Source organism: Eleutherodactylus coqui, chromosome 4, assembly GCF_035609145.1.
Source record: "Eleutherodactylus coqui strain aEleCoq1 chromosome 4, aEleCoq1.hap1, whole genome shotgun sequence".
Lineage (NCBI taxonomy): Eukaryota > Metazoa > Chordata > Amphibia > Anura > Eleutherodactylidae > Eleutherodactylus > Eleutherodactylus coqui.
This window is the reverse complement of record NC_089840.1, coordinates 182,191,361-182,207,184: the sequence shown is the minus strand read 5'-3', so window position 1 is coordinate 182,207,184 and position 15,824 is coordinate 182,191,361. Positions and strand designations below refer to the sequence as shown.

The window sequence follows — 15,824 nt, the reverse complement described above, 5'->3', positions numbered from 1 at the left end:
CTTCCGTGCTCACCTGCTGCCGTCTCTCCAAATATATTAGTTATGCTATTATTATAGCACAGTATTTGCAAATGTAAAGAGGTTGTCCAGTTGTGAACTATTGATGGTCTACCCTCAAGTCATCTATAGTAGATCGGTGGGGTTCTGTCATCCAGGACCCCCGCTGATCTGCTGTTTACTGGGCCAGTTGACTCATGCCTTGAACTCCTTTTAATAGGAAGCAGCTCTGTTCCTACCGCAGTGGCCAGGATAGGTATTGCAGGTTAAACTCTGTCTGCAGTACTAACCCTGGCCACTTGAGTAAGATTGGAGCTGTCTGCTAGCTGCAAAAAAACATTAATTACATGAGTTTGCTGGCCTAGGTGAACTTGGTGGGGATCTTGCAAATCTACTGTTTATGACCTGCCCTAAGGATTGGGCATAAATAGTTTGCAACTGGGCAGTCCCTTTAATTACAGACAGAAAATGGCAGTTCAGGGGTGTTGGCCAACATTTGATTGGCCTATAATTTGAGTATGTTGCTAAAGTGCTCATAAAATGATTATAAACCACATGTCTTAAAGAAGCATCAGAATAGTATTGTCAGAAGTTATAGAGGAGCTTGATAATTGTTACGCTACCTGTAGCAGAGGTGGATCCTCTTTCCCACAATCCATTTTGCACAGGGTGAACTGGACACGTGGTCTAATGTATCATGTTCACTATTAAACTCCCTCACAGAAGTATGGAATTAGCCATAGGAAATCGCCAGGTTTGTGTTACCATTAGTATTCTGGATTGGCAGTACATGTGGAAACAGAAGAGCAGTTGAACATGCAGGGATCATCGGCAACGTAAGGTCAGCAGGGGTAACAAGAATAAGCAAGGTTCAGTAAACAAGCCACAGGTCAGATCTGTAGAACTAGATGTCTCAGCAAGCCAGGAGTTGTTAAGGGTTGGAATCGGTCCAGAGATCATTAGTTGTAGACAGTCCGCAATGGCAGAGACAACTACAAGAGTCACAATCTGTACTTGAGCAAGCTTTGCAGATGAGGAAGTACGTTTTAAAGGGAACCTGTCAGCACTTTTGAGCCCCATAAGCCAAAGGTGAGGGAATGGCAATCCAGTGAGCAGTGCTTGATACACAACGGGTGCCCCGTTCCTGCGCTGTGTCAATGCAAAATTGTCAGACACACAATGCTTTCTATTCCATAGAGATGAGTAGGGTAGTGCGCGCCAAGAGCCGCCTCAAAAGAGTCACACTGCTTGTGCGCCAGCCTTTTGGGGGACACAGCGTAGCAATGGGGCGCCAGGTGAGTATCAAACACTGCTCCTTGGACTACCCATTTCATCAGCTTTGGGACCGATAGTGTAGTTTATGTAGCTCAAAGGGGATGATTTCATATGACGCAGCGGCGGTGGGCGGGGAAGCGTTTTCACGCTATCTTCCGCTGTGCTACAGCGGAAGATAGCGTGAACGGACGGCTTCCATTGACTGCAATGGAAGCCGTCCGCACGTACACCCGCGGCAAATAGAGCATGCCGCGGGTGAGGACGGGTGAATCCACGGTGTGGAATTCCGCACCATGAGCCCTGAGCTATTAGGTTCAATAGAACCTAATAGCTGCGGGCAACGCAGCGGATTTCCGCCGCGAATTACGCGGCGGAAATCCATTCGTGGGAAGGAGGCCTAAGACTGCCGTAATTACATCTTTGGGCATCGGCTGTCTCAGCAACCCCACAATGCAGTTCGTTCTTCTCCCTCCTTCCATCTACAACACTAGAGGGAAACAAAGCAAGTTTTTTTGTCTTAGACTTGGTCAGCCAAAATATATTCTCTACGGAGACTGAGTTCTGTAAGTAAAGCTTGCAAAACGTATGACCTAAACTGTCTACTGGACAAGTGCATCTCCCAACTACACTGTGCACACACGGGTCAACAGCTTATCTCCTCCTAGAACAAAGGATCAGCATCTTGAAACTCAACATGCAGAAATCAGCCATTTTGTATATTTATATTATCAGACGATCCTGCCGAAATAAGGTTTTTAGGTCCATTTTGTTAAATTTTTGTTTTGTGATTTTTAGATTGAAAGAGACAAATTAAGGTCATTGGCACAACAGATCAGATAACGCCATTATGTTCTAAAGGTCCACTGAAGATCATTGTGCTACGCTCTCTTCCACTTCTGTATATTGAAGTCGTGCATGCAGGACTTTTGTCAGTAAAAATGCCAGACAGATGCAGGAACCGAATGGACCCCACTGTAGTCAATAGCACAGTTTGGTTCTGTCTTGAGAATGATCCATTGACCCAGGGGATTCCGTTTTGCATAGCGAGAAAACTGAATCCTAGTGCAGATGTGAACTTAACCCATATAGTAGAAGATTGAGGGGAAAAGGGTATAAAAACAGACTCCATATACAATTTATTTATTTTTAGTTTTTTTATTTTTTTTTTATTGAAAAACCTCTCTTGTGATTTTAGGCATTGTCTCTGACTGTACATTTTTAATGTACTCTTAGCAAGTCTAGTAGTCTGTATAGTGGTGTTAACTAAAGTAGATTTTCTCTACTTCCTAATAGGAAAAGCAAGCAGAGGGAAAGGAAGGTGCTTCGAGTTCCACATCAGATGACGGACCAGGCGATGGCTTTACCATCCTTTCTTCAAAGAGTCTGTTGCTTGGGCAAAAGGTCAGTTTTTAATTCAATTGTAATTTTAAAATGCATTGGTAAGGCTTAGTTCAGATCTAGTACAGGGAAAGTGACGGGTTGCTGGTAGCACACTGGTGCTCTAATTCTTCAGTGGCACCTGAAAAAATTGGAGCTGAATCTTTGGTTTGTCGCTGTGGGGACCGGCTCCACTTATCTTGTATTCTAGACTTGATTAATCGACTGTGATCTTTTACCTTGACAGTGTTAGACATAATTATTGGCACTGAACCCCATAATTTGAAAAGTATTTCAATATTTTTTTTTCTCCACCCAGTTGTCCTTGACTCAGAGTGATCTTGGTCACATAGGCTCAATGAAAGTGGAAGGCATTATCCATCCAACAACAGCTGAAATCGACCTCAAGGAAGATATAGGTAGGTTTGCTAACTGTAGATGTGTCTTATAGTATTTATATACCTACATAATTAGAGGTTTATTCTCTCTGTATTCAGAGGAAGGTCCGTTGGACCAGGGAATTAATCGACTAGGATAAAATAAACAAAAAGTGACACGAATCGGTTCTACTGTACTCTGTACTATCAAAGCTGTTTTTTGTAGAATAATCATACTGTTCACTCAAACCTAAACAACTAGATTTTGTAAAGAACTTGCCGTAAAATCTGTTTCTCACCTTGTTCATTGGGGGACACAGCTTTGACCTTAGTATATAGCACCTGCTGATTGGAGGCGGACACTAAGCAGACAAACGACACAGCACCCACCCTCCTGCTTACTATATACCCTCTGCAGTTACCAGGTACTCAGCTAATCAGTTTTGTATGTAAGCAGTAGGGGTGCCCCAGTGGGGCTTATTACGAAATGGCAGTGCTTAAAATAACTTAAGGGAGCGCAGGGCGACCATAGACAAACAAAAAAGAACCCCTATCGGGTGGGTGCTGTGTCCCCCAATGAACATGACGACAAAGAGCTTTTCCGATAAATTCTTTATAAAATCTAGTTTTCTGTGTATCATTGGGGGACACAGCTTAGACCTTGGAACGTTCAAGAGCAATACCCAAGGGGTGGGAAAATATAATAATCCACATGTGTAAAGAAGCATAATCTTCTCTTTGATAGCAACTAGTGGGGGCCTAGACATCCAGCATGCTCAGAGACTGGGCGTAAATAAAGTGTGTGTGTGTGTGTGTGTGTATAATATATATATATATATATATATATATATATATATATACACTACCGTTCAAAAGTTTGGGGTCACATTGAAATGTCCTTATTTTTGAAGGAAAAGCACTGTACTTTTCAATGAAGATAACTTTAAACTAGTCCTAACTTTAAACAAATGCACTCTATACATTGCTAATGTGGTAAATGACTATTCTAGCTGCAAATGTCTGGTTTTTTGTGCAATATCTACAAAGGTGTATAGAGGCCCATTTCCAGCAACTATCACTCCAGTGTTCTAATGGTACAATGTGTTTGCTCATTGGCTCAGAAGGCTAATTGATGATTAGAAAACCCTTGTGCAATCATGTTCACACATCTGAAAACAGTCTAGCTCGTTACAGAAACTACAAAACTGACCTTCCTGTGAGCAGATTGAGTTTTTGGAGCATCACATTTGTGGGGTCAATTAAACGCTCAAAATGGCCAGAAAAAGAGAACTTTCATCTGAAACTCGACAGTCTATTCTTGTTCTTAGAAATGAAGGCTATTCCATGCAAGAAATTGCTAAGAAATTGAAGATTTCCTACAACGGTGTGTACTACTCCCTTCAGAGGACAGCACAAACAGGCTCTAACCAGAGTAGAAAAAGAAGTGGGAGGCCGCGTTGCACAACTAAGCAAGAAGATAAGCACATTAGAGTCTCTAGTTTGAGAAACAGACGCCTCACAGGTACCCAACTGGCATCTTCATTAAATAGTACCCGCAAAACACCAGTGTCAACATCTACAGTGAAGAGGCGGCTGCGGGATTTTGGGCTTCAGGGCAGAGTGGCAAAGAAAAAGCCATATCTGAGACTGGCCAATAAAAGAAAAAGATTAAGATGGGCAAAAGAACACAGACATTGGACAGAGGAAGACTGGAAAAAAGTGTTGTGGACGGATGAATCCAAGTTTGAGGTGTTTGGATCACAAAGAAGAACGTTTGTGAGACGCAGAACAAATGAAAAGATGCTGGAAGAATGCCTGACGCCATCTGTTAAGCATGGTGGAGGTAATGTGATGGTCTGGGGTTGCTTTGGTGCTGGTAAGGTGGGAGATTTGTACAGGGTAAAAGGGATTCTGAATAAGGAAGGCTATCACTCCATTTTGCAACGCCATGCCATACCCAGTGGACAGCGCTTGATTGGAACCAATTTTATCCTACAACAGGGCAATGACCCTAAACACACCTCCAAATTGTGCAAGAACTATTTACAGCAGAAGCAGGCAGCTGGTATTCTATCGGTAATGGAGTGGCCAGTGCAGTCACCAGATCTGAACCCCATTGAGCTGTTGTGGGAGCAGCTTGACCGTATGGTACGCCAGAAGTGCCCATCCAACCAATCCAACTTGTGGGAGATGCTTCTAGAAGCGTGGGGTGCAATTTCTCAAGCTTACCTCAACAAATTAACAGCTAGAATGTCAAAGGTGTGCAATGCTGTAATTGCTGCAAAAGGAGGATTCTTTGACGAAAGCAAAGTTTGATGTAAAAACAATGTTATTTCAAATACAAATCATTATTTCTAACCTTGTCAATGTCTTGACTCTATTTTCTATTCATTTCACAATGCATGGTGGTGAATAAGTGTGACTTTTCATGGAAAACACAAAATTGTTTGGGTGACCCCAAACTTTTGAACGGTAGTGTATATATATATATATACACATACATACATACTAAAGTAAGTGTGTGTGTGTGTATAATATATATATACTAAAGTGTGTGTGTGTGTGTGTGTGTGTGTATGTATATATATATATATATATATATATATATATATATTTTACACATATACATTGTGTGTGTGTGTTAGATAGATATGATTTATATTTATTTATATAGAATTATTATTTATTTATTTTTTAACATGTATACATTTGTATTCGTCAGGCTAATAGTGAGCTTTGCCCGAGACTCTTGGGCATAACTTTCACTGCACATCACACGGACAGGGTGTCTGTACGGTGCGAGACAACACACATTGCAAGTCCTATTCTTGACTAAGAATCACATGAAAATAGGATCTGCTTCAGTTCTTCTGTCTTGCACTATCTGTGCAAGAGAAAAAACACTTGTGTAAATGAACCGATTGGAAATAATGGGTTATTATAACATTAGCTCTGTGCATCGCGCAGTCACACAAAACTTGCACGTTTATTTCGTCTGGCATGTCGGGTTGAGGCTTGATATCACCTCTGAGCCCTGCGTCTGTGTCCTTATGCTGGTCAGGTGGGCCTGGTGACACACATGACTGGGATTCCGAGCCAAAGAAGTCTCAGCCTAGACACGTCGGAGGGAGGACTAGTGAGTGACCTCATTCCCCTCCTCTGCTGGACTAAAACACATGGAGTAACATAGTATATTAAGCTGAAAAGACACGTGTCCTTCCAGTTTAGCCTATAACCCCCAATGTTGATCCAGAGGAAGGCAAGAAAACTCAATGAGGTAGAAGCCAATTTTCCCCATTGAAGGAAAAAAAATCCTTCTTGACTGCAATCTGGCAATCGGAATAATCTCTGGGTTCACCGACCCTTCTGAAGTTATTAGTGATTATAACATACAATATTATATCGCTCAAGAAAGGCGTCCTGGCCCCTCTTGTAGTCACGCTGTGTTTAATTTCAACTGTTGAACAGAGGTGGCCCCTTTGGCGATTGGGGGGGGGGGGGCCCTGTGCAATTGCTTTCTCCACCCCTCCTGCCAAACACCAGCCTTATTTCCGTGAAACTATAATTACCACTCGCGTGTGAAGGTGTAAAATTATGAGATGTCCTAGATTTAGACAATGAATACCTACAGTATTTGGTATTACGATTAGAGATGAGCGAGCGTACTCGGAAAAGCACTACTCGCTCGAGTAATTTGCTTTATCCGAGTATCGCTGTGCTCATCCCTGAAGATTCGGGTGCCGCTGCGGCTGACAGGTGAGTCGCAGCGGGCAGCAGGGGAGAGCGGGCGGGAGAGAGGGAGAGAAAGATCTCCCCTCCGTTCCTCCCCGCTCTCCCCTGCAGCTCCCCGCTCCGTGCCGGCACCCGAATCTTCAGGGACGAGCACAGCGATACTCGGATAAAGCAAATTACTCGAGCGAGTAGTGCTTTTCCAAGTACGCTCGCTCATCTCTAATTACGATGCACTGGAAAGTTATAGGTTTAATATTTGTTAAATATAATGTAGTATGTTATTTTGTTTTGAACAAACTACCTTAGAATAGATTGCCAAAGAAAATATTTTGCAGGAAAAGGAAACTGTGTAAAGTAAGAAATTAAAACCAAGATTTGCTTATAAAGTTCTTACATTGTATCTTATGCATTTTTTTTTTTTGCGAAATGTTTATGGGGTCAATAGAGCATATGGACGTCATAGCAGGGCATCTCCTATTTAAGACCCCGCCTCTCCGAGAGAGTAGAAAGCCACTGTCAGCAAATCTTGCCTTACATCAAGTGTCCTTGATCTGATGGACCTTGCAGGGAAAATGCATAGCTGGTTAAAGCTTCCCTCCGTTTGTTGAGGATCTAGAGATGGACCTGTGTCGGCAAATCATTACGATGGCTGTTAGATTAAAGTGGCTGTCTATGAGACCACTATTTGAAACGCTTAAGTATACATAATCAAAAATGGTTTGTATACAAAGTACATCTTCAGTGAGACTTCCTATAGCCGTGTCTATCCAAAACATAACAAAAATTTTAAATTCTGGAATACCACAATGAAAGATATAGGAGGGGATTCCTCAAGCCCAAAATGGTTTGTTCCTAGCATGCTAATCATTGTTCTTCTAATAAATATATAGGGAATGCCTTGGAAAAAGCTGGAGGAAAAGAGTTTCTGGAAGCTGTGAAAGAGCTCCGTAAATCCCATGGACCCTTGGAGTTGACTGGAGGTAAAGTAAAACGACCCCAATTTTTCTGTGTAGCTTGACCCAGAAAGTGAGTTATTTTGTACACGAAGACTTGGTTCTGCTTTACATGCTCTTGCACTGACACTACATCTTTAATTTCTGAATGTTTAGGGCCATATAGAGGGGCCATTCATGAGCCCAATGAAGTGCCCCCTCCCCTAAAGATTTTGTCTTTCGAGGTATACACATCACATTAAAAAATTAGCCCTCTGAATAGATATAAACACGTTTATTGGAAAAGGTTTTTGCCTTCAGTTCATGGCGTGTTTGATTATAGCTGGTCACTGTCGCTTCTATCTGGCCCAGAGACTTCCTACAGCCATGACTGATCTCTGTGGAGTTTGCTGCCCAGACATCTGTGACTTCTTGCTTTGACCAGCAGCCTCTCCACCGGTTTCCCACCCACAACACCAGCTTTCCCTCCTGCTCCTACACCTTATGCGGTGCTGTCGCTGCCCTATTTGCACAACACTATGTCTACTCTGTTATTCAGGGCTGTCAGATATTGTACTTCAGAAATCTAGGAACACTTAACTCCAGAAAGCTTGGTGTCGTAACAATATCTAAGCCAAAAATAATGCGCCACAGTGACCCCACAATAATAGTAGCGTCCAGATTGTGCCACGCTTGTTGCCTCAGAGTAAAACAACCTTTTTTGTTTCTCACACAACAATAAGTGCCCTAATTTATGCCCTGCATAGTAATATTGTGTAAACTTTGCATAATTCTCTTTTAGCCTCCATTCACTTTTTGCATTCTCTTTTTAAAGGCGTTTTCCAGGCAGCACCTGCCTTCAGTCGGGATAAACTTGGTCGGAGAAAAAGCTGCTGTTCTGGCCATTGTGTAATGGCTGGCGCTCATAATTGCAGGTTGGGGTCTCACTGGAATCATTGGGAGCTGCGCCTGCAATCCCGAGCAGCGGCCATTATACAGGGGCCAGAACAGCGACTAATCCCGGTGCTTGGAAAAAAACTTTTAGTTATATTTTACTCATCAGTCTCCATCAGCTCTGTCCTGATCATTGAGGTCGGTGGGCGGTGCATTGAAATACATGATTGAATAGAAAGAAGCTGAAGGAAATTGTCAATCAGTTTACATGATTTGCAATGTAAAATAGCTTTTAGGCCTTGGTCACACAAAGCAATATTGATCTTGCACTGAGAACATAAAGTAAGGTGGGTTTTTTTTTTTTTTTTTTTTTTTTTTTTTTATATCCTGTCCTGGTTCTGGCTTTAAAAAGATTCACAGTTTATATCTATTTTAGAAAAGAGGTAACTTTTTTTGTGTGAATTTGTAACACAAAATTATAATAAACCTGTAACAATTACGTTTCACAATATTTCATGTCCCAAAGCCCAACCAGCTCTGTTCTCATCCCCTCTTTTGGGAAGAAAGAAAAGAAAAAAAAACATCAGCAATTACTCCAAAAATTGCCTCTCTTCTTTTCCCACGGGGAGGTTAGAGTAGATAACCTTTAGCTCCAAATATTAGACCAGTCCTCTAATTTACCCTTTGGATCTGAATAGATAGGCCTTATGAGATAAAGGCAAGAGCTTTTTTGCAACACATACCTCTAGTTGGAACATGAGAAGACAACCAGAGGGGAGCCATCACACCTCGAGAAGCAAACAAACATTTCAAAATGAACTTAGAAGTAGGTTTATCACTCTAAGGTGATAATGAAGTATAAGGCAAGATAAGTAGCTGGAGATTGCCTGAAGTAGATATGCGATTAATGTTAGAAGAAAGAAACCGCTTTTGACTGTGTGCCACGTAAGATGGGTCCAATGAGCCTGGGGCCTTATATACTATGGACATTGATCCCTTTTCTTACCAAACTGGGTGAATAATACAACATGTGAGTAACCATAAACTGCAGAAATCTATAGATTTTTGAGAATCGCTCAGTAAAATCCTACCAGAGGGAAAACATTTGAGGCCATTTCACTTTAAGGGCAACATAGACTTCTGTGAAATGAATACAAACACTTAAACATTATAATTTAAGTTTAATTTTCAAAAAATTGCTAATAAAATCATCATGTTTCTGTTCAGCGTGCAGGGACAGGGAAATTTGATTGTAAAGTGTTAAGCTTAGAGGCAACTAAGTAAAGTTTCCTATTGGGGACTAATCCTCCACTAACTATAGCACAGCATAAAACTCCACCTAGCTGGTTTGTCACTTTTTGATTAAATTGTGGCACAATTTTAATTTGTAAATAACATTTCACAGTTTTTATGTAGGATAGAAAATGGATAACTTGATAAATGTGAGTCGTGTGAGCTCCCACAATGCACTGCTGCGCAGCGGTAACAGAAACCCCAATTCAGAGGTCTGCTAGTTTCCTATCTTAACGGAAAAGAAAACCTATTGTAAGTTAGAATTTATACAAGATAAGTGAAGTAGTTAGAAGGTTACTCAAGATGTTCTGTAAAATGTAACTGTAGAATTTTGTTAGAATTTCTTTCTAATCAGTTAAAAAAAAAATTATGTTTATATTAAAGGTCTTTTTTTAGGTTCGAGTACATTATTTCACGACTTATGACTTCTACTACTTTTCTTTTTTTTTTTTTTTTGTTAGCTGCTCTCAGCCAAGCAAATGGATTAGCGGCCAAGTTTGTCATCCACTGCCACATCCCACAGTGGGGCTCAGATAAGTGTGAAGAGCAGTTGGAAAAGACCATCAAGAATTGTTTATCGGTTGCTGAAGACAAGAAGCTTAAGTCTGTGGCATTTCCTTCCTTCCCAAGTGGCAGGTATACAAGGTTTTGTGCTTAGTAAGACTCTGATAAGGTTTTTATGTCTGACTTATACAGGGGGTGGACAAAAATATGGAAACTCCAAAAATATCATGGTTACCATTGTTAGGTCATGAAAGTTTTTAATAACAAACCAAAACAAAGTGGTAATGAACATTTCACATTGCTGATTTGATACATAATACAACTAACCAAGGGCTGTGAAGCTAATCCGTTGGTACATACCATGTTTCCCCGAAACTATGACCTACCCCAATAAGAAACCCTACCCTGATTTTCTAGTGGGGAAAGTGAGGCGAAAAAAATAAAAGCCCTCCCCAAAAATAAGCCCTAGCTACACTACATGAAGGGGGGAAAAAAAGCAATGCTCTCCTAGTAGATGGCGTTTGTGTTCCTCGTGCTGGGCCGCGGTGCTGCTGCAAGCTTCCGTGTAGTCCTGAACGCCAACAAAGCATTTCTTCCTGGTAGCGGGGCTTTAATACCCTGCCTCCAACAAGCGATTGCTCTGATTGGCTGATGTGGCGCTCAATGAACCAATCAGAACCGGCGCTCGATTAACCAATCACAGCCATTTATTGAATGACAGCATTGAATGGCTGTGATTGCTTAATTGAGCACCGGCTCTGATTAACTGACGTGGCCCTCAATAAACCAATAGGAGCAATCGCTTGCTGGAGACGGGGGTATTCAAGCCCCACTACCAGGAAGAAATGCTCTGTCGGCATTCAGGAGTACATGGGAGGCTGCCACAGCCCAGCGCAAGCGACCTGAACGCCGGCTAATAGGTGAGTATTAAGACACCGCACCCCCCTCTTGAAAATGAGACACTGTGCCTCTTTTGTGGCAAAAAATTAGACAGTGTCTTATTTCTGGGGGAACTCTGCAACCTACCCATAAACCAAAACTATTCCCTTCTGAGGGACAAATGTCCTTATTCGAAAAGCAGCTAGTTGGGAGGGGTGGGAGAAAGCCAAGAAGATGGAGAGGAATGTGGGAGGGCGGTAAACATGCATGTAACCATGTTTCCCAGCAATATGGCTGAGAGCAAGTCCTTACAGGAATGACATTGATCTCTCTTTGACAAAGACCTCACTCTAAAGCCCTTTTTAGTTAGGAGTTGCAGACCTTATGGAACTCCATGAAATCTTGGCATTCAATCCAGTAGTACAAAGTTTTCATGAACTTGTCATGTGTATCTTTCATTGATGCAGTCAGGTCCTTCATCTTCTCCGCTATTATATTTAATACCATGGAAATGGAGGGGGAAACAGTCTGTTGCCATAACATGGGGGATACATGCTCTTGCTGCATTCATCAGATGTCTTACCACCAGACATTTGTATGTTGCCAAAAGCATGCCGTTGGTGCAATCAGAACAGCGTGGGTGATTGGGGTAGGGTGAAATTCATGAATTTGGAAGTGATCCACCATACTTCAGTCCAAATGCTGGTCAACATTGGTCATTCTCAGAATGTATGTAGCATTGTACCCTGTTCTCCTCCAAATCTCCTATACAAAAGGGAAACGGAAGGAACATGGCATGCAAGAGGTGGGCACCCTGTACCTTGAATTGGGGTTAGTATCTTGAACCCCCGATTCCTGAATCTTGCTGGAGATAGATTTATGTGTGAATGTAAAAATGTTACGTTTCTGTTCTATTGTAAGCGGCATCAACAGGTCTCTTTCCCAGTGACTTAGGTATGATGGGGCTTGTGGGAATTCAGTTAGTTATGAATGCGAGAAATAGTATGTCTAGCCGGGCCCTCTGCCAAGCACAGTTGCTCCAAAGGGGTCTTTGGGTGGATGAAGCCCAGAGGAGGTAGAGATGTAAGAAAGCGTGGAAGCTGAATTATGTGCCACGTTGATAGGGGGGTCGAGTCCGTGGACTCGCTCAGTACCTCTGCTGACAGGCAAGACGTAACTTGTATAAAGTGGCCTGCTCTGAATTTTTTTGTTGGCTGTCCATCTGCTGAACACCCCATACTTCAGTCCCGGTGGGAAGGTGAGGTTTCCTAAAATTGGGACTAACTGAGATTGGGTGGGGGAAATATTCAGTCTTCTAAATACCTTAAGGGTTGTCCTATTGTTGGGTGGCCTTTGACTTCTAGGAGAAAATCACTTTGTATCCAGGGTAAAGCTGTTAAGTGCATAGACTAAGCCTCCCCTTCTATGAATATCCACTGCTTGGTGTCCCTGTGTCTATGTCAATCAACTACTCTGATCAATGAGATGCTTAGTGATATGCCTTAATGTCAGTAAGACCCAACCCTCCCACTAATTTAGGTCTCACCAATGAGGAACGGGCTATGCGAGTTAAATTGAGATTATATGGCGATTGGGAATGTTAATTTTAAAGATCACACATTCCCCCCCCCCCTCTTCCTCCCCAGACAGTTGTGTATACTGACGAAGCTCTGCTATTAAGTTAAGAAGTGAGACGTGTGGTGTTAAGAGCATGAATAATAATTCATCAGCATAGGCAGCTACTTTGCGCATAGTTCCTCCCGACTGTATCCCCAAGATGTCTGGGTTAGCCCGCATATGTCCAATACATGTGATTTTAATTATTAGCACTAAGCTGCCCTTTTGATCCCTGCTTAGCTGAGACTTTTCCCACCAAATTTGTGTTTTACTTCACCTCTTGGCCAACTGGTAACAGCAGCTGAATGGCTCAAACCCCTGACTAATGGAACCTTGTTGCTCAGGTAGATGTTCACTTCTGCCCGGCAGCATCCGTGTCATATTACCTCCACTTAAAATCGATCTCTACATGTCTTATTGAAATATGATTTATAATCCAATGTAACTGAAGGCATGAATTTCGTACAGTGTTTCCATATTTTTGTCTAACAAAAGATTACAACATAAGTCACCGGTATGTTAAGCAGAGTCTTCCATTCTTTAGCAAAAATAAATAAAATGACCAATAATCTTTCTTGCTTGTCTCATACCATACAGAAACGGTTTTCCTAAGCAGACAGCAGCTCAGGTCATTCTGCGAGCCATTTCCAGCCATTTTGGCTCCTCCAGCTCATCCACTGTGAAAAATATTTACTTCCTACTGTTTGACAGCGAAAGCATCGGCATCTACGTGCAGGAAATGGCCAAGCTCGACACAAAATAGAAGCAAGAGATCACCGAGCAACTTCACACACAATGATGGTTGTAAACCTGTAGAAAAGGATTGAAGACCTAGAACTGAAGAATAATTATTAAGAAGGTATTGAAACATGTTTTTGAGGTTTTGTGGTTTGAGGACAGATTTTAAGTTTATTTTCCCATGGTTGAAGAGGTACACTTGGGCTAATCCTCCTAATGAATTTCTCCTATTTCTGTACCAAGCCAGCACCCGATTTGCATTTTTATAGAACCTGAAAAATATATCCCTCTGTCATCAACCATGTTTTATTCTTCAAGGATGTTGTTCCCATGCATTCTCTTACTTTTCCTGTCTTATTATTTTAGACTTAGTGTAATAACAGCTAAAGAAAACCTGTTTTAGATTTGTAGTATTGGATTTTACAAGAGAAATAAGACCACAATATTATTTAAAAAAAAACTTAAGAAAAGTTCTTACATTTTGTGTCTCGTGTCTTCTTTATTGGGGATTTTTCCTGATATTCCACACATAAAAATTTAGCTTTTTACTTGTAGATTGTACTTTTCACAAGGAAAACCTGAGTCCATCTTCAGGGAGGCTCCACACACTCCATTTTTTGTGGGGGAGGGGGTTGGGAGTGTAAGCCAAAACCAACAGAGGATTCAAAGGAAGGTCATGTATATCTCCTTCTTACATAGTATGTTAGGCCTAAAAAAATGCATGTCCATCCAGTTCAGCCTATTACCCCCAAATGTTGATCCAGAGGAAAGCAAACAAACGAGGTAGAAGCCAATTTTCCTCATTTAAGGGGAAAAAAAATTCCTTCCTGACTCCAATTTGGCAATCAGAATAATCCACAAATCACCGACCCTTCTGAAGTAATTAGTGATATAACATGTAACATTGCAACGCTCAAGAAAGATGTCCAGGCCCATCTTATACTCTTTATCAAGTTCGCCATCGCTATGTGCTCAGGAGAGAGTTTCATAGTCTCACTACCCTTACAGTAAAGAACTCCCTTCCATGTCGGCATAGAAACCTTTCCTTGTTACAGTCACAGTCCTAGGTATAATAGATGATGGGAGAGATCTCTTTATTGACCCCTGATATATCTATATATAGCTATTAGGTCACCACTCAGCCGTTTTTTTTTTTTCTAAACTAAATCCCAATTTTGATAACCTCTCTGGGTACTATAGTCTGCCAATTCCATTTATTACTTTATTTGCCCATCTTTGTATCCGCTCAAGCTCTGATATGTCCTTTTTGAGTACCGGTGCCCAAAACTGTCCACAATATTACATGTGTGGTCTGACCAGTGACTTGTAAAGAGGAAGAACAATGTTCTCGTCATGTGCCCCTAGATGTGTTTTATTGCTCCCCATGATCCTATTTGCCTTGGCAGCAGCTGCTTGACACTGGTTGCTCCAGTTAAACTTACAGTTAACTAAAATCCTCAAGTCCTTTCACATGTCAATATTTACCCAGTGGTTTCCCAGTTAGTGTGTAATGGTGACAAGTATTTCCCTGCCCATGTGTAGAACCTGACATTTACCAGTGTTAAACCTCATTTGCCACTTTTCTGCCCCTAATTTATCCAAATCCATCTGCAACCACCTTGTATCCTCTTGTGTTAATTTCTTTATATAGTTTTGTGTAATCTGCAAATATTGATATTTTACTGCACAATCAGACTACCAGCTCATTAAAATAAATTTTATATTATATATGTATTTTTTAAAGAACCGGGCCAAAAACCATCCCCTGTGGTACCCCACTAACGATGACCCAATCACATTATGTACCATTTATAACCACCCTCTGCTTTTTATCACTGAGCCAGTTATTTGTCCACTTACATGAAGCTAATTCTGGCTTTCACTGAAAAAAACTGCATCAAGGTCTGTAGTGGTGTTTTTCCAAACAAACGCGGTGTATAAAACCACCCTAATGGGGTTCTCCAGATTTCTACATCAATGGTGTATTCTTTGGACAGGCCTTCAATGTTTGGTTACTGGGTATGCTCCTTTTTGTAGGAGCACTGTGTACCATTCGTTGTTTTAATAGGAACAGTCCTACAGATACATATAAGCTGAGGCCAGATGTCCACCAAACGTTTTTGATGTATTGTAAGCCGATCAATAATGGAGTTGCATGAAAGAAAGGACTTTTTACTTAACGTTTTTAATTGTCCAATACTGTAGATTG

At 41.5% G+C, this 15,824-nt stretch overlaps 1 protein-coding gene across 2 annotated transcripts in view; it reads left to right on the top strand.

Moving 5' to 3' along the window:
* Window positions 1–14,092, top strand: part of MACROH2A2 (macroH2A.2 histone) — a 49,116-nt gene extending 35,024 nt beyond the window's left edge. For both annotated transcript variants that reach the window (XM_066600435.1, XM_066600434.1), the window contains exons 5-9: window positions 2,566–2,673; window positions 2,969–3,068; window positions 7,649–7,738; window positions 10,339–10,513; window positions 13,475–14,092. In XM_066600435.1, the coding sequence (XP_066456532.1) occupies window positions 2,566–2,673; window positions 2,969–3,068; window positions 7,649–7,738; window positions 10,339–10,513; window positions 13,475–13,640 (639 nt within the window). In that variant the 3' untranslated portion in view covers window positions 13,641–14,092. The remainder of the gene's footprint in view (window positions 1–2,565; window positions 2,674–2,968; window positions 3,069–7,648; window positions 7,739–10,338; window positions 10,514–13,474) is intronic.
* The last annotated feature ends 1,732 nt before the right edge of the window (window positions 14,093–15,824 follow it).